This window comes from Pogona vitticeps, chromosome 12, assembly GCF_051106095.1.
Source record: "Pogona vitticeps strain Pit_001003342236 chromosome 12, PviZW2.1, whole genome shotgun sequence".
NCBI lineage: Eukaryota > Metazoa > Chordata > Lepidosauria > Squamata > Agamidae > Pogona > Pogona vitticeps.
In genome coordinates this window covers 7,447,289-7,465,849 of record NC_135794.1, presented here as the reverse complement: position 1 = coordinate 7,465,849, position 18,561 = coordinate 7,447,289, and the positions used below count along the sequence as shown (strand labels likewise).

At 45.6% G+C, this 18,561-nt stretch overlaps 1 protein-coding gene across 1 annotated transcript in view; it reads left to right on the top strand.

Moving 5' to 3' along the window:
* Positions 1-18,561, top strand: part of HCN4 (hyperpolarization activated cyclic nucleotide gated potassium channel 4) — a 115,080-nt gene that overhangs the window by 67,538 nt on the left and 28,981 nt on the right. Inside the window, exon 3 of the mRNA XM_072981658.2 lies at positions 2,229-2,390. Coding sequence (XP_072837759.2) covers positions 2,229-2,390 — 162 coding nt within the window. The remainder of the gene's footprint in view (positions 1-2,228; positions 2,391-18,561) is intronic.

Here is an 18,561-nt window from a genome sequence, read left to right as displayed (position 1 = left end):
GCAAAATCAGAATTTGCAGCAGTGTTATGCAGCAGCACACGTGAGGAGGGAAATCAGTTTTGTGATTGTCTCCAATGTAAACTAGGACCCCTGTATGTTTGGTGGCTAGGTTCCAGGTCCCCCCCCCCAGTGGATGCTGAAAAATGCAAATTAGAGTAAACACGACTATAATAGAGAACACTCTACATAGCATGGTCCCTGGATCACTCTAGTGGCCAGTTCTGGTAACTTCATCATTAGAAATTGATCTTTCTAAGAATTGTTCTTTTAATGTTTTTAGTATTTTCAGATTGTGAATGTAATTCAGCGGATACCGATCCTGTGGATACGGGAGGTCCTATTGTATTGTTGTTGTTCTCTTCCCTTTTGGGTTACACCAGACATCACACAAAAAAGTATGCTCCCATGTACTCTGGCTAGGCAAGAGTACGGCCCATCAGACTTAATGGAACTCACTTTTGAGCACAGAATTGCTTCACATGTCTTCCTTGATGTGATGCTAGTTTGGTGGTGTTCTTTTTTTAATTGTTAATAGTTGGCAGCAGGGAGGGGAGTTTCATAAGGAAGGGAGGTTTGCACTTCTTCCTCCCCCACTGTGCTCCTCATGATCCCAACACTACCAGTTTTATTGGTGGGGGGGGGAGGAAGAAGAGAGTGATTGTTCTTAGGATCTCAGTGAAGGATAATTTAAACCCTCTCTTCTGCCACAGACTCTGTGAAAATCCCCAGTACAAGGACAGTTCATTGGGAAGTGGGGGATATTAACTCCAGAGTTGTAGCACATCACATCTAACTGGATTACTAGAAACGGTTTCTGCTTTTCCACGGGAAGAACGCCTCTGTGTAGGATTGCCAGTCAGGAAGTTCCTTCTTTGGACTACAACTCCCAGAATCCACCGCAACGTTGCCAGGGTTTTCAGGTCCTTCCCACCCCAACTGTGCCCGTTGTTCTTCTAGTTAGGACTCTGGATGCTTTCTGAGGCTCCCCTGTCTTCCCTTTCCCTGGAGACACTCTTTTGGGGAGTGGGAGCAGTGGAAACGTCTTCTAGCAAGGACCAATCCCTTGAACTCCAAAGGATTGCCTGGCAACGGTTTGCAACCGGCGGGGATGTCTGTGCAAATAAATCAGCAGCATTTCTGATGCAGCTGCCTCCTCCCGCAGATGTCCCTCGCCATCTTCACTCACAAGGCAACCTGCCTCCTGAGGGTTCCTCCAACCCTGCTGGCTCACGGCAGGGAAACAGCATTGCCGTGCTAAGGGATTCCCCCATGTTTGTGAGACTGAAACAGGGTCATGCCCTGGGATTCCCCTCTCCTCTCCCTCTTTGCCCTCCATTGGCTAAAGATCAGGAAGAGCAGCAGAAAGATTCTACTGCACTGACACTTCTGTTCAAAATTCTGACCCATTCATTTCATTTTGCTTGTTTTCAAAGAAGTGACCATGTCTGTGCAGCGTTATCAGGCAAAAACACAATAATGATTTTTAAGCTGATATTGAAATAGAACAGTCTTTAAGATGCCACTTTGTTCTTCGTTTTGTTTTGTTTTTCCCCCTGGTACATTTAAAATCCAACAACTTCCCAGGTTTGGCAAAGCCTCGCTGCTGATGTCTAGCTATTCCTTCAAATGAATTATGTTCGTTTCCCTATGCTTCATCAGTATTTATGCCACTTGTGCTCTTTGTTTCCTTTCTAACTGGGCATATACTTCTCATCCGGGCAGGGACTGTTGCCTGTTATGTTATATGTTTCTTTTCAAATGCCAATAAAGGTTCTTGACTTGGCTATTTAAATTTTTTTTTTTTGAAATGATGACCTTTGATCTCTGAGTGTTGGGAATGGGACTGTTCTGAATTTTAATGGATAAATCCCAAGTCAGTCCCAGCTAAAGTGGACCCCTTGGAGTCAACTGAGTTCCTGTTAGTCATGGCTGACAAGACTCATTCATTTCAATGGACCTCCCTGATTGGGCTGACGTTGGATTGTCCAGCCTGATGTTACTTGATTTGTGGTATTTCTTTAATATTGCTTTATAAGGTTGGCTGCTTTTGAAAATCGCAATTGTTTTGGAAATTGTTCTCAGTATAAAACTGAACGAAAGCCTTCCATGCTGTATATCGTCCGGCGGACATTCATAGATGCCCAGGGAATCCATGCCTTTGCATATCCATGGTTTCCTTTGATGTCTTGATGAGTAATCCTCTTCTCCCCACTCTTGGCCTTTTCTAGATCTTTCACATGACCTATGACTTGGCGAGCGCGGTGGTGCGGATTGTGAACTTGATCGGCATGATGCTGCTCCTGTGTCACTGGGATGGTTGCCTCCAGTTCTTGGTGCCGATGCTCCAGGACTTCCCGGATGACTGTTGGGTCTCCTTAAATCGCATGGTGGTAAGCACGTTGTCCCCTTACTGTTGTGATGTGGCGCAACTTGATAGGTTTGTAGCAAAATGGTAACAAGTAGCAGCAGCAGCAGACTGTGAAGCTGGAACAGGTCCAGAGGAGGGCAATCAAACTGGCAAGAGGTTTGTAGACCAAGCCCTATGAGGAAAGGCTGAGGGAACTTGGCATGTTTAGCCTGGAGAAGAAAAGGTTGAGAGGTTCTGCCTTTCTTCAAGTATTTGCCACATGGAAAATGAAGAGAAATTCTTTTTGCAGCTCAAGAGGATCGAAGTAATGATTTCAAGTTAAAAGAAAGGAGATTTGGACTAAACATTAGGAAGAATTTTTATTATTATTATTATTATTATTATTATTATTATTTATTTACTGGCCAGGTATGTAAACCATACCCGGAATTTAATATGGCTACCGGCCACACTTAAAAACAATACACACACACACACACACACACACACACACATACACCATAAACAGAAAAATTCACAAGACAATTAAGAACAAATTCTACAAAAGCCAATTGCCTCAACTCCCAGTTGCGTCAGATGGTTACAAATTCAGCAGTTTGATGGCACAGGGAAAAAAGCTATTTTTGTGCCTCGATGTTTTAGTATACAGTGTCTTGTATCGCCGACCAGAGGGGAGAAGATTAAACAAGTTGTGACCAGGATGCCGTGAATCTGCCGCGATCTTTTCCGCTCTCTTTTTAACCCGTGCAATGTACAACTCAGCTCTGATTATTTTTCCAGCAGTTCTGACAGTCCTCTGAAGCCTGTTCTTGTCCAGTTTGGTTGCCGAACCGAACCAAACAGTTATGGAAGAGCAGAGGACAGATTCAATAATGCCTCTGTAAAATTGGACAAGCAGCTCCCGAGGCAGATTGAATTTCCGAAGTTGTCGTAGAAAATACAGACGCTGGTGAGCTTTTTTAATGATGCCATCGATGTTAATTGACCATTTCAGGTCCCGAGAGAGTACAGTGCCCAGGAACCTGAACGACTCTACTACAGAAACCGTGCTGCCTAAGACGGAAAGTGGGAGTATACAAGGGGGGTGTTTTCGAAAGTCCACTACCATCTCCACCGTTTTCTGTGGGTTGAGCACTAAGCTATTACTGTTGCACCATGCGACAAGATGCTCAACTTCCCGTCTGTATGCCGACTCGTCACCATTCTTAATAAGTCCAATGACCGTCGTATCATCTGCAAACTTCAGAATCTTAACAGAGGGATTCATGGAAATACAATCATTCGTATATAAGGAGAAAAGTAATGGGGAAAGTACACACCCTTGGGGAGCTCCCATACTAACTGTACGGATATTAGATGTTATTTTCCCCAGTCTCACTTGCTGTTTCCTATTTATCAGAAAGCTATGTATCCATTTACAAACAGAAATGGGTACCTTTAGTTGAATCAGTTTAAGATACAATTTAGATGGTACAATTGTATTAAACGCGGAACTGAAGTCGACAAAAAGAACCCGTGCATAAGACCCTGAGGAATCCAGATGTTGTAGGATGTAGTGCATAGCCATATTGACAGCATCATCTACTGATCTGTTAGGCCGATATGCAAACTGGAGAGGGTCCAACAAAGGATCAGTGATGTCCTTCAGATGGGTCAGCACCAATCTCTCAAAGACTTTCATCACTACAGATGTTAAGGCGATGGGTCTGTAGTCGTTCAGTCCGCTAATAGAAGCTTTCTTAGGTACAGGGATAATAGTGGAAGTTTTAAGACATGTAGGGACACTACACAACTCCAACGAGCTGTTAAAAATCCGTGTTAGGATAGGCGCTAATTGTGCAGCGCACACTTTCAAACAGAAGGGAGTCACCCCATCTGCTCCCGGAGCTTTCCTAACCTTTTGTATCTGAAGAAGATCACGCACATCTTTTTCGCAAATCACCAAGGAAGTAGATTCCTGAGATAAAGGAACAACAGTAGGAGAGGCGGTTTTTAATACTTGTGAACACAAATGGTTTACCGCAGGTGTAGATGGTGGTGTTTCAAATCTGCAATAGAACTCGTTTAGGTCATCTGCCAATTTCTGGTTTTCCAGAACCGGGGAAGATGTTTTCTTATAACCCGTAATGTTCTGTAAGTTCCTCCAGAGAGTAGCAGAGTCATGATTTTCCATTTGTGTCTTCAACTTGTCGCTGTACGTTCTTTTTGCCGCTCGAATTTCCTTATTCAGTATATTTCTAGCCTGATTGTACAGGGTTCTGTCTCCGTTCCTATAAGCTACCTCTTTGGCATGTCGAAATTTCTTAAGCCTTGCTGTAAACCAGGCTTTGTTATTATTGTAGATACGCACGGTCTTAGTAGGCACACATAAGTCTTCACAGAACTTAATATAAGATGTTATGGTTTCAGTAAGTTCGTCTAGGTTATTGGAAGTAGACTCAAACATATTCCAATCGGTGCAGTCAAAACAAGCCTGCAACTTTAACTTTGCATCCTCAGTCCAACGCTTGACTGTCTTAACCACTGGCTTAACAGCTTTCAATTTCTGTTTGTAAGTTGGAATAAGAAAAATCAGGCAGTGGTCAGAGCGACCGAGGGCAGCACGAGGGACAGAACGATAAGCACCCTTAATTGTGGTGTAGCAATGGTCTAACGTATTCTTATCCCTGGTGGAACAACTAACATGCTGTTTGTATCTAGGCAATTCATGTGATAAATTTGCCTTGTTAAAATCCCCTAAGACTATGAGCAGAGAGTCAGGATATTTCCTCTCTAGTCTATTTATCAAGTCAGCAAGAATACATACTGCATTATTGGTACAAGCTTGGGGGGCAATGTAAATTCCACCTAAGATTATCGAAGAGAATTCTCTTGGGGAATAAAATGGATGACAATTAATAAACAAAGCTTCCAAGTCCTCACAGCAGGTTTTCTCTAACACAGTCACATCTTTGCACCAATCTCTATTTATGTAAAAACAAACTCCTCCACCCTTCGATTTCCCAGATGTTTCAAGTACGCGGTCTGCTCTGTAGATCTGAAACCCAGATAGTTCAATTATACTGTCCTGGACAGAACCGTTTAACCATGTTTCTGTAAAACAAAGAGCAGCTGAGCGTGAGAAGTCAGGGTTAACCTGATTGATGAGATGCAGTTCGTCCATTTTGTTAACAAGTGAACGGAGGTTGGAAAGATGAATAGATGGTAGTGCAGATCTCATTCCACGCTGTCGCAGCCTATTTAACGTGCCAGCACGTCGTCCTCTTTGGTGAATTCTTCTCCGAGTATCATACACAGCTGCTGCACCTCTCTTGACCAAAGCTATTGTGCTACTTTCTTCTTCCACAAAAACAGGAGGATACGTACATGGGAGGGCTTTGCTAATATTTAGAATTTCTTCTCTAGTAAATGTAATCCGGGAGGGGACACAGGACGCCATAAAGCAATGGATAGTTTTCCGTAATTACTCCAAGGCGTAAATGCAGTAATTGCTCCAAAACATAAGCACAATAAAGCTGAGTAGTAAGTCTTTACCAGCGACGCCGTCCTGGTGTCCTGATATATTGAGGAGGCAGGAGGCAGAAGGCAGAAGTTAACAAGTGTTAGCCATAAAACCATAAATCCATCGAAGAAGTAACAGCTAAAAATAGTAAATAGCCATTTATGGCCACAGGAAAGACCCTAATAACGGCTCTAAAAAGACTATAAAACCATAAAAACACGCCACTAAAACACAAAAACACAAGCCGAGCACAGCCGCGGCTGCCGTTCACGGCGCCATCTTGGATTGTTTCCTAACTATGAGAGCTGTTGTATTCTCGAAGGCTTTCACGGCCGCAATCCGATGGTTGTTGTAGGTTTTTCGGGCTGTTTGGCCGTGTTCTGGAGGTTTTTCCTCCTAATATTTCACCATTCTCTGTGTCCAGCATCTTCAAAGGACAGGAGTTAGATCTCTGTCTGACTTGATAGTGTTTCTCTCCTTTCTTGTTATGTTGCTGTTTTAGACCATTAGGATGATATAGATCAGAGGGGGGCAACAAACCTACAACTATGAGAGCTATGCATCAGTGGACTTGACTGCCTTGGAAGTGGGTAGATTCTCCTACACCGGAGATGCTTAAGTAGTTGCTGGATGGCCACGTGTCGGACATTTTAGGTGTGGATTTCCTGCATTGAAGGGGGTTGGACTCAATGACCCTTGGGATCCCCTCCAGCCCTACAATGTTGTGATTCAATGAAGAACAGAATCAAAGGAACCCCGTAATCTGTGAGTAGAAACAACATTTGAGAAGGAGTTTCACTGAGAGAAGCAAATAGAAACAAGACAAGCTATCCAATCTTTTAGTGCTGTTTTTCAACCGCAGATGTTACAAAATTTATGAGATGTGGGGAAGCAAAAAAAAAACAAAGTCAACCCAAAATGTCTGCCCAGATGTCATGGCTTTATTGTGAGCCATAAGATGGAAATGGTAGTTTCAGTGAAAAAAACAAGATATTGATTTACAGTCTTCCTCTCTCTCGTTTCTGTAGGCAAAACCTGGCTGGGTCCCTGTGGCTCTTCCCATTGACTTAAAGGCAAGGGTCCTTCCTTTTTGGTTTAGAATAGGAAGATGGGAGAGGAATCATCTCACCTTGTGTGCAACCTTTTAGTGATCCAGTATCCAAACCTTTACTCATACGTCTTGTTTTCCCCAGATGTCAGTTCTGTTCGTTTCAAAGTTTTGCATCCTGCCACCAGATCTGATCACTTCTCAGCCAGCTTGAAACGATACCAGCAATATGTTTATTTTTAAAATTATATCTTCCATCCCATCTAATGGTCTCCACGGCCACGTGCAACAGCACAAGAACTCAGCAGACTTTGTTCACATTGCTTAGCTCAGCCGTCATTGCACTTCAGTCCCAGACGGTCTTGCAGTGGAAATAAGATTGTTTCTAGACGTGGAGAAGATGCAAGTTCTCTCCAGCTGTTCCTTCTCTGGCTGACTAATGGGGCCAGCTCCATCTTCCTAGGGGAGTGGTCCCCAACCGTGGGCCTCCAGATGTTCTTGGACTTCAACTCCCAGAAATCCTGACCAGCAGAGGTGGTGGTGAAGGCTTCTGGGAGTTGTTGTCCATGAACATCTGAAGGCCCAAGGTTGGAAAACACTGTCCTAGGGTGAAAAGATATTCCTCCTCTCCATGGTACTTGCTCTAAAGTAGTGGTTCCTAACCTTGGGTTCCCAGATGGTCTTGAACTAAAACTCCCAGAAGCCTTCACCACCAGCTGTGGTGGCCCAGATTTCTAGGAGTTGTAGTCCAAGAACATCTGGAGAACCAAGGTTGGAACCCCTTCTCTAGAAGCTTTCCCTTTTATTTCCAGACTGTCCCAAATTCTTCTAGCACATGTTGACCCATCCTATTTCCCAACACCCAACACTGCTTTTCTCTATACCCTTTGTCCCAGCCCAGTCAAATTACACAATGTAAACAACTGGGATCTTGGGTGATCTACTGCAGATCCACACAGATTTACTGCTAGGTCTTGATCTGTTCACCTTTGCTTTAGAGTTTAGGGGATAGAATGTAAGAGGAGGCAGGGCAATTATGAATAAAGGGGGATGATAAATGTCCCTGTGATCAAACCTCTGGGTGCGCGCACACACACACAATCTAAATTGGTACCCTCTAAAAAAAGAGTGGGCTAGGTCAGGGCATGACCGCAGCCTAAAAATACCTCTGCATTACCTTTGTGGGCGAATGAGGCTATTTTCAGCCTGTCGAAACGGTGAGAGTCATGGCTAAGAAAGAGAGCAAGAGAAGAGAAAAGAGGGGTTAGCAGCAGGATTATCTGGAGGAGATTGTCTGCAGATCAAGGTTATGAAGCCGATTCCCTTTCTGTCCTGCAGAGCACTTAGCTGCAGGTCAAGAAAGGGGCCGGGGTGGTGCTCACACCGCCTGGGAAGAAAGTCTCCCCAAATAAAACAAAAAACAACGACAAATGTAGCCTGGTTCAAAAATACATGCTAGGATGAGCACGGAGAATATCTCTTGGTGCCCAGATACAGCCACCAAATATCTGCTTGTACCCTGAAAACAAGGTCAGTGTAAATAAGGACTTTAACCCTCTTGGTTTTTTATTAGGAATCTTGAATTTTTCAGGGTGCTTGTTCTATGTGCAAACCTTGTGAGTCACCATGTACACAAAAATCCTGTTGCTTCAGTGGCCAGAAACCTTTTCATGTTTGCATAACATCTGGGTAACATGCCACTGCTAATTGTGACTAATAAGTGAGGTGCTTGTGTGTATCTCTCTTTTTTGGTAGAATCTAGTGTGTGACTAAGATGTACCCCAGCATCTAGTCATTTAGATGCAGCTAGTAGACTTTCCATGAACTCCACAAGGAGTCTTCTCAATGAGTCTACTCTAATTTGGAACTAACCATCAGATTTTGGTCCCAGAGTTGGTGTGCTTGAAGTCTGTATACACATTGGCTGTGCACACCCATCTGGGCATTCTTTGAGGTCTGGGGGGTGCTGGTAGCACTTAGGGCAGCCAATTCCATATGGCTGGAAAAGAGGAGAGGCGTCTCCAAAATGGAAGAAGGAAAAGGGCACAGATTTGCAGAAAATTGGTATATTGGTCAACTGGATTGAAGGAAACCTTCTCTTCCTCTCACTCTTGTCCAAACTTGCTGTACCTCATGATTTGAGGATGAACAGGGAGCAGGAGAGATTAGGTGTCTGAGAGAGAGAAGGAGAGAGAAAGAGGATGGATGGATGGATGGATGGATGGATGGATGGATGGATGGATGGATGGATGGATGGATGGATGGATGGATGGATGGATGGATGGATGGATGGATGGATGGATGGATGGATGGATGGATGGATGGATGGATGGATGGATGGAAGGCAGGCAAGGCAAGGCAGGCAAGGCAGGCAAGGCAGGCAGGCAGGTAGGCAGGTAGGCAAGGCAGGCAAGGCAGGCAAGGCAGGCAGGCAGGCAGGCAAGGCAGGCAGGCAGGCAGGCAAGGCAGGCAGGCAGGCAGGCAAGGCAGGCAGGCAGGCAGGCAAGGCAGGCAGGGCAGGCAAGGCAGGCAGGCAGGCAGGCAAGGCAGGCAGGCAGGCAGGCAGGCAGGCAGGTAGGCAGGTGAGAAAGCTAGGTATCCAGGCCAGATTATTTTTAAGAGCAGGGACCCAAAGACTGGCAAGCAGCTTATTACAAATTTTGCCTATTCATTCGCTCATTCATTTGTTCATTTGTTTGTTCATTCAATTTCTATACCACCCATCTGACCGATGGTCACTCTGGGTAGTTTACAACGTTAATAATAACATATAATAACATAAGCATAGTTAAAAACAAATTAACATTACATTTGGAAACAGGCAGCTTTAAAAGGAGAGAGCAATACTCCCAGCAGGATATTCAGATGGGGTACTTTGGAAAAGCCTGCTGGAATAAGAAGGTTTTAAGGGATTTCTTAAAGGTTGTCGGAGAGCGTGCTGGACGACTGTCAGGTGCCAGCTCCTTCTCACAATCAAGAAGTCCTGGCGCCTTGAAGTCCCCTTCCATTCCTCCCTTGCGGTTAACGCTGTCAGCCCTCCAGCCTGGGATGTATGGGTGGGAAGGGCAGTCCCTGTTGGAAGTCGATGTTCACAAGCCATTCCGGGCTTTATAGATGAAAAACAGTACCTTGGATCTGATACAGAAATGGACCGATAGTCTGTGCAAGGCAGCCAGTATCGGGGGAGATAAACTGGTATTTATTAACTCCTTTCACTAACCTGGCCGCCATACTCTGGACTTCTCGAAGTTTCCGTTTGTGGTGTCCGATCTGTTTCTTGAATGGACTAAATACATATTTTAAAGGGCACATCCTATGCTTTTCCTCATCTCATCACCTTCTAGTTACCCGAGTCAGACACCAGCAGTTTGGGGCAACCGATAGCACCACCCTGTCTATGTCGGGGCTCCTCCATGGCCACCCCGGATGCATGGACTGCAAATGTGGGGAACTTCACTGAATGATTTTCAGTCGGTTGAGGCTGAGTGACTGTGAGATTCGGTTTCTGTCTCTGTGTTTACCCACATGTTGCACATCTGGACACATCTGTGCAACAACACAGAGCATGGCGTTTGTGGCCCCAAGCAGCGCCAAATGTCACAAATGTGTGAGACAAGCTTGTAGGGGGGATAGCCTGATCAACACAGCCTTTGGCGATGAGCGCTTTTACTACATCCAAGGGTATTTCAATCCCACATAAATGCGCATAGGATTGACTGCAGTCCTAATTTCTCTTAGGGAAATTTAGCAATTTCTCCATTGCTCCTAGGAGGGCTTTTACTACAATAGCAGTCTTAATCTTTTTTTAAATGCTTGATGGTTTGTAAATGGCTTGTCACTGATGGGACTCACTACGCAGGAGTCTTTAGGTCTAATGAGATGAGGATTCATCCTGTGAATTCATCCACTTTGCGGCTGGGCTGATTCACTCCTTTTCCCAGCAAACACATGGTGTACAGACAACTGCGAACCATCCCATCCACAATCCAGATCTCCTTGGTCCTAGTCGGTTACTCTACCCACTCCTCCACACTTGCTTCCAACAGGCTAACAGAGTCCACTTACATGGAGGAGAACATGCTGTGAGCGAAAGAGAGACCAAAGGACGCTGGCTTACACAGAATTGTATCCCTTCACCTGTAGGAGGAAATGTGTGTTTTTTGTAATTTATAAAATGCATAGTGGGAGGGAAACACAGCGACCAGGTGACCTGCAGACCTGTTGAGTGTGCCTTTCCAGGTGCTGTCAACTGTGGCTGGAGAACTCCCAGGCCCCCCCTGATCTCCTTCTTTCTCATTCTTTATCTTTAAACCAGACTTAGATTGGGCAGGTCTTTAGGTAGGGGTGGTGGAGGGAAATGCTTTCAAAACAAGAACGACTCTCTCCAGAAGAGTACCTGCGGCCGCCTAAGCCTTGAGTGACCTCAGGATGCTGTGAGCTGAGTCTTCATTAAGGCTTTTTCCTCTCCCCAGGGAGGAGCAGTTTAGAGGGAGATACATTAGAGGGTCTATTAGGCGCATGCTAGCTTAGCTAAATGTGGGGCTGTAGAAAGGCCGGAGCGGATGCGGTCTGTAATAGGGAATGACATTAACTCTGTTAAGGCATTCATTATCCATGGATAAGAAGAGATGGCGCTTGTGGAGGGAACATTTCTCCGCCGCCACCCCATCCCCTCAATTATCCATGGATCATGAATGCCCAAAGAGTCATCAAATATGCAATGGGTTTTCCCTTATGGTAGAATATCTTTCTGCCAGGTTACATTCTCCGGAGGCTTCCTTTGCTCATTGAGATCTGACCCCCCAATTTGGGCTCTCGGCCCTCGGAGGCTGATGGCGCGAAAGTTTCCAGTGTCTGCTTTTGGAGCAGAAAAAACTAGAGGGCCTCTAGATAATCAGAATTGGATTTTAGCATGTAGGCCAGTGGTTCCTGCCCTTGAGTCCCCAGATGGCCTACATCTGGACTACAACTCCCAGAAATCCTGGCCAACACAGTTTGTAGTGGAGGCTTCTGGGAGTCTTGGTCCAAGAATATCTAGGGACCCAAGATAGGAATGACTGAGACCATTAGGATGATATAGATCAGAGGGAGGGCAACAAACAGCTTCTCATCAGCCCAACTCACTATCACTTGTGATGAGGGCAGACTTGGGAAACATCCATTTTCAGATTGATACTCCAGTCTATGACCATGGTGGGTCTTGTAGTCCAAAACAGGTAATATTTCCTGCCTCTGTATGAAAGATGATGGGAGTTTCAGCCCACTGACAGCTAAAACAATTCAAGTTTCCCACCTGTGTTGTACTCATCTGTGTGCAGGTCATTTAAATGGTTTGAAATCCTTTGTGAATGCTTCGGGGCACATCAATAACTGTATTTAATTAATAACAATTAAATGCAGTGGAGCCAATTCCAGATAATGGAGACCCTCCTTCTGGGGGTACGCAGTAGTCAGAACCGGTTTCCCATTCTCTTCCTCTAGGGGGTGCTCTGGGATTCCGCAGCTTGCCCAAAGCCACCTAGGCTGGCGCTTTCTTCCAGGAGGCCCAGTGGGAAATCGAACTCCCAACCTCTGGCTTTGCAGCCAGAGATCTACACCACTGAGCTATCCAGCTAGCTAGACTAAAACTCCCAGAAGCCTTTTCACCATGAGCTGTGCTGGCCAGGATTTCTGGGAGTTGTAGTCCAAGAACATCTGGGGACCCAAGGTTGGGAACCACTGGAATAGAAGGTTAAATCTGGGCCTGGTAGATCCCTCATAGATTGTTAGGTGACTTGCAATAGAGGGGGCAAGGATTTCTCACTGCCATGGATCTGACAATAGCAGCAATGAACTCCCCCCCCCAGATTAAAAAATGTAGAGAAAGAAATTTGGGGGTAACGTCCAGAGGGGAGCAGCTCTGGTACTCAGAATAAATTCCTCAGTCCAGATGTTTTGAAATCTAAGTGTATATCTTTTACTCTTCACCAGTGTTGCGTTGGGGATCGCGCCATGCTCGTAAGGAAGGGAGGAAATGAATAAATGTATAAATAAAGGAGATCCCACAAGCCGGAAGTCTGACTATAAAGTTAACTTCTGTGCAGTTTTGTTTAAATCTTGAGCCATCAGCTTGCCGAATGCTTTCAATCAGATGTAATCTGTAACAAAGCAGACTGCGCAACAGAGAATGTTCAGTGCAGAACCATCGGGCCCGATTTTAGTCTGGACGGTGACCTTACGGGGTCTTCTCAGCACCCCAGTCCCTAAGAAGAACATCGGGTCATCCTGGAACGCATTATCTAGGGAAATGCAGGCTGCAATGAATTGAATTGACTCCTCCCTCTTTAGTAATTAACAAACTAAATTCCCTCACCAGAGTGAAAGTGACATGTTTTTCCCCCTCTGCTCTTTCCGAAGGTTAAATTACATTTTTATTAACCTTTCCATAACAAGAAAGATGACTGGCACTTATTTTTTAATTTAAATGTATTTTCCCTGTTTTTTTGTTTTGTTTTGTTTTTCAATTTTAAATTATCTGTTGAGTTTCCCCCCCACTGAAAGCAGGTTGGTAGATGGTAACGGGAGGTAAAGAGATACTTAGGATTTATCAGAACTCGGAAATGAACCCTGATGCTACGGAGTTTGGGAACCCCTATCCTGGTATCTAGCAGTCAGAGATAGACTGCCCCTATATCTAGGAGTTCTTTTTAGGAGTTCAAAAAAGCCAGACGGGTAGGTGAAGCTACAAGAATCTCCCCTACAGCACCTTGAAACATGACTTTTCGTGTTCCCATTAAAGGTATTGCCTCTTCTGGTTTATGATCTTGCAGTGACCGAATCCTGTTGTCATTTTAGAAGAGATCGCTGTGTACTCTTATGCTAGCGTATCAGGTGAAAAACAAAAGAAAAATTTTAAAAAATAAAGACATTCTGAGGGAATGGATTTGTCCAGAAAAGCTCACATTAAACTGTAGTAGTCTGCCATTAAGGTGCTACAACATTTTTGTCTTCATTATTGTTTAATTTTTTTTTTTTGCCTGAATCCTGTCGGTTTATTGTTGGTCCTTTGGATCTGCAAAACTGGTATTCAAACTGAATCCTGACCGGTTCTCCCCGGAGGTGTTCAAGGTGCATGATAAGGTGCATCTGCTTCCTAGTGGCAGAGGGGGGGTCTAGAGGTTCTCGCCTCTGTTCCAGAGTAGAGATGGGCACAAACCAAACATTTGTGCCGGTCTGTGTTTTTTTGGCTGAAAATGGTTTGGTGCTTCCCAGTCCCATCTCCCCTGGTAGGCGCCCACTCAGAGGGGCGCCTGCTGGAGGAGGTAGGGCAGGGAAGTGCCGAATTCCTGTTCGGCCGAGTAACAAACCAGAACGAACAGTTGGACAGTTTGTGCCCATCTCTATTCCGGAGCTCTAAATGTTTCTGCCTGATGGAGTTCAGAAGAAATACAAAGTGAAAGCTTTATGCAAACCAATGTTATGGGATGCGAAGGGCTAGAAATGAGTATGCAAGAGAAGGCTTGCCGGCTGCAATCTGAGTGCTGAGGAGAGACAAGGTACACTGACTGGATTCCCTCTAGTCGTTCTGTGGTCTGTGATATTCTTCGCCTTTTGTGGGGGCTTCTCAGACCCTAATTCTTGCTCTAAGGCTTGATTCTCTGAAGACTTTTGCAATAGAACGTGAGGCTCTAGGGACAGGCTGGGGAATTCTGCAAAGATGAAGCTTGGAGAAAGCATCCAGAGCTACACTATGTTGCGTTTAAAGACTAGGATTCCCGCAGTCCTTCAATGGCCGGGAACTGAAGAGCTGTCCATTCTGAATCTAATTGAAAGATGAAAAAAAAAAAGAAAGGGCCTGTCCACAGTTAGTACTCGGGCAATAAACTGATCAGGAAGTGTACAGGCCCCCGTTTTCCCTCTGCTGATCTTAGAACTACAGAGCTAGAAGGATTCCTATAGAACAGATCATGGAGTTCAGCCCCTATCCATGAGACACAGTGGGGAAGTGAACTCCCAATACCTAAACTATTGAGCTATCTAGCAGTTCCTTGTGTACTGTGAAGTCACTTCTGGCTTATGGTGAGGATTTCCAAGGTTTTCCAGGTAGAGAGTACCCAGAAGTGATTCCCCACTCCTTTCTTCTGGGGTTGCCCTGGGACTGTGCAGTTGGCCCAAGGCCACCCAGGCTGGCTCTTCTCGCTGGAGGCAGAGTGTGGGATCAAACTCCCAACCTGTGTCTCCGCAGGCAAATGCCTAAACCACTGAGCTATCTGCAGTCCAACAAGTTTCATCCTCTTTGGGGTGATGCATCTTTTTACCAAAGAGAAAGTGGACACACACACACACCACCGGTTCACCAGTCCCAGCATGAAGGACAGATCATCTCCACCTCACAAGCCCAGGGAGGACTCGCATTGCCGCCAAGCGTATACCTCCCCACCAATTTTGTTGCACAAAACAGCAGCACAGATGTGTCATCCTGCTGCAGGAACCATCTGTTCATCAAAACAGGGATCAGTTTTTGAAGTGCCACCAGCTTTCTGAAACCCCAATGTGGATGCTGAGCACGCGGCTGATGAGGGAGGATTTACCACCTTTCCGGAAGTTGGAAGTAGCTAGGTATAAATGACTAGTTATTGATTCTTTTTTCCAATTCTGAAAGTGTAGCAAAATTACATTATGTAAACTTGATCCATGTTTAGTGACTGTAATACCCATCCAACTTGTCAAGCTGTCTGTTTTTGGAAGGGTTGGACCTCAGTAGCACTTGGAAGGAAAATTGATGGAGAACCCCAGGGATCATCAAGGATTCATGATTCCCTCTTCAGGCTTGAAATTCTGGAGAGTGGCTGCCAATCAGAGCCGAGCAATATTGGGCTGGATGGGCCAAGGGGACTGACTCATGATAAAGCATCATCCTGTGTTCTTACATTGCATATTTCAAAGTATCCTTAAAGGCAGGGGTCCCCAACTCCTGGTCCGTGGCCCGGTGACGGTCCGTGGACTTCCTTGAACTGGTCCGCGGATCTCCGTCCCCCCCACATGCATGCACGATGGGCGTGTCGCACTTGCGGGTGGGTCATGCTTGGGGGCGTGCACACAAGCGCAACACACCTACCCCGCAAGTGCGACACACCCTTCCACAAGCATGGCACACCCACCCGCAAGCATAGGGGTGCCCCTGCCCCCTTCACACATGGAGCCTGCACCCCCCAACCGGTCTGTGGTCCGAAAAAGGTTGGGGACCGCTGCTTAAAGGCATCTGAAGAAGTGGGTCGTGTGTCTATGAAAATCCATGTTGTAATGAATTTCTTCATGCTATAGGACTTTTTTGAGTTGCCATTGTTTATACCAAACATGGAGAGGCTGTCCAGAGAGCATAACTGACTTGACTTTCAGGCGTATTTGAGGTTCATCACCAACATCACTCTTTAAAAATTGAACAAAGCACAAGGATATTGCTTCTCTTTAGATTTCTCCTGTTCTTGGGGGTTGGTGGGGGTGAGAGAGAGGAGGATCGTCCCTCAGCCGCAAGTCAGCTGGGCGATGCCAGCACTGTAAGAATGACCACACCCGCTAGGATCCTAGCCATCATTCAAGACAGTGGAATGGTCTCATCTGCCATTGACTCTGTTCCAGCCCTTTTTGTCTTTAATAGGTCACTTGGATGGAAACCCGTCAGGGTCCCAGAGGTGAAAACCCAATCCTGCTGTGACATCTCAGTGGCAGCAGAGAGCCAACCTGGAAGAACCCCATGCACCTTCTAGCTTTTTGTTAGTAAAGTCTGCTGAGACAGGTTGGCGCCAAGCGAGAGCCGTACCTTTGTCGTGCCCTGAAGTTGTGTGCGCCTCTCCGTTGGGTTGTCCATTCGATGAATGGGAAGCTTTGTGCCTGCTGGAACAGACCGTTCACAGGGGAACTCGATACCGTGGCTTTGTCCATTCACTGACCTGCCTGAATGGCATGCAGCATCTCTGAGGAACCAAAGTCCTGCTTGACCAGTGTCGCAAGAGGATGGGATGGGATGGCACAGCCGAGGATGCATCTCAGTAACTTTCCACTGATACTGATCAGGGAGGGGATTTGGTGTGTAGGAAGGGAGAGAGCAGTGGCTTCTCCCATCCGCTCCTGGTCTACTCTGAACTATCAGGCCTACACACCTGATGTCTCTCAGGCATATTTTCTACCACGCAGGAAGCAGAGAAGGCCCCTAGTTTCGAGAAGAGGATCAGAGCAGGTCAGGGCAAAACTAGAGGATTACCATCAAGCACATTGTTAAAAGCACGGCTACGCTAAGAAGTAACTGTTTGTGTCTTCTTATCCCAGCGAAAGCTCACCTCACCCTGTATATTGTAAATAAGCTTGTTTTGGTTTCATGATTGGCCATCAGGCGGGAGACATGGGCTTCATCTACAAGTCTGATGGCTCACACATGGAAGTTTGAAGGAACTGCATAGCTGGAGGAAAGGAGAAAGGTGTGAAAGCAGGGGGGGAGATGCATTTGCCTTAGCATGTGACTGGATCTCCAGTTTACCCAGTTGGCAGTACGTTGGAACTGGGATTGCATGTCCAATGTGCCTCCTTAAGTTAAGAAGGTAATGGGTACTCTACTGAAGAAGCTGCCTATTTGTCTAGCAAGCTCAGTGTCAGGACTAGCTGTGTCCAACTCCGGTTTTAATCTGGCCCCAGTTGGGTAAACCTAGTGAATTTCCAAAATACCCCCAATTCTCAGATGGAGGATTCAAGTTTTCACCACCACCACCCGGGCCACACAGAAACAAATCTGCTTCAAAGGAAGGCCAAATGGACAGGTGTGGTGTGTGTACATGCGTGCCCTATATTTCTTTGTCCGGAGAACTGAGTTGTTACACTCAATCAGTCCACAGCTTCCTTAGCCATAACCATAAAACAGCAACCATACTATTTCCTGACTTACATCTAAGAGCAACTTTCCTGGCAAAATTCATCTTGCCATGAGCTTTTGGACTTTTAAGTTCTTCACACAGGCACACACCTGATCAAGTGGTGTTTTTATCCACAAATTCTTGTGTATTGTATGACAGGTATTTTTAGCAGTCAATAAAGGTATGGCCTATTTTTGCACTTGGATTTTATTCTGTTTGGACCACACAGCTATCCTTCATGTCAACTCTGGCTTGTTTACCAGTGGCATTCTGAAGGTTTACTTTCTATTTGTTTATAAACCATCTCAGTGTATGTTTCTTGGGGCTCAGTAGGTATTTGACGGTACCCCGTGAACGACCTTGGATTCATTACCTGAATCTAGTGGGGACACCATGGGGTTCGGGGGGGACACTAGCATGGAGCTTGTTGTCCCTTTTTGTGATGAACTGGTACTCTCCAGTTCATTGGAAAGCACCTTCCACTGGCCTAAATTCAGCCTGGCCAGTCATCAAGCATGATGGGACTTGTAGTACAAAACCTTTGGAGAATGCCAGGCTGAAGAATGTAAGTCCAACAGTTGTCTGCCCATGGGACATCCATCAGCAGAATAGGACATGTACCCAGACTTTGCTTGAAAGCTCTGTTTTGGATTATTAAAATCAAGATCCAGCATTTGTATTTGTGTATGCTGATCTATAGATATAGATGTACATGTTGAAGTAATTATGTTGGCCGGAATCCTCTTGCCAATTTATGCTT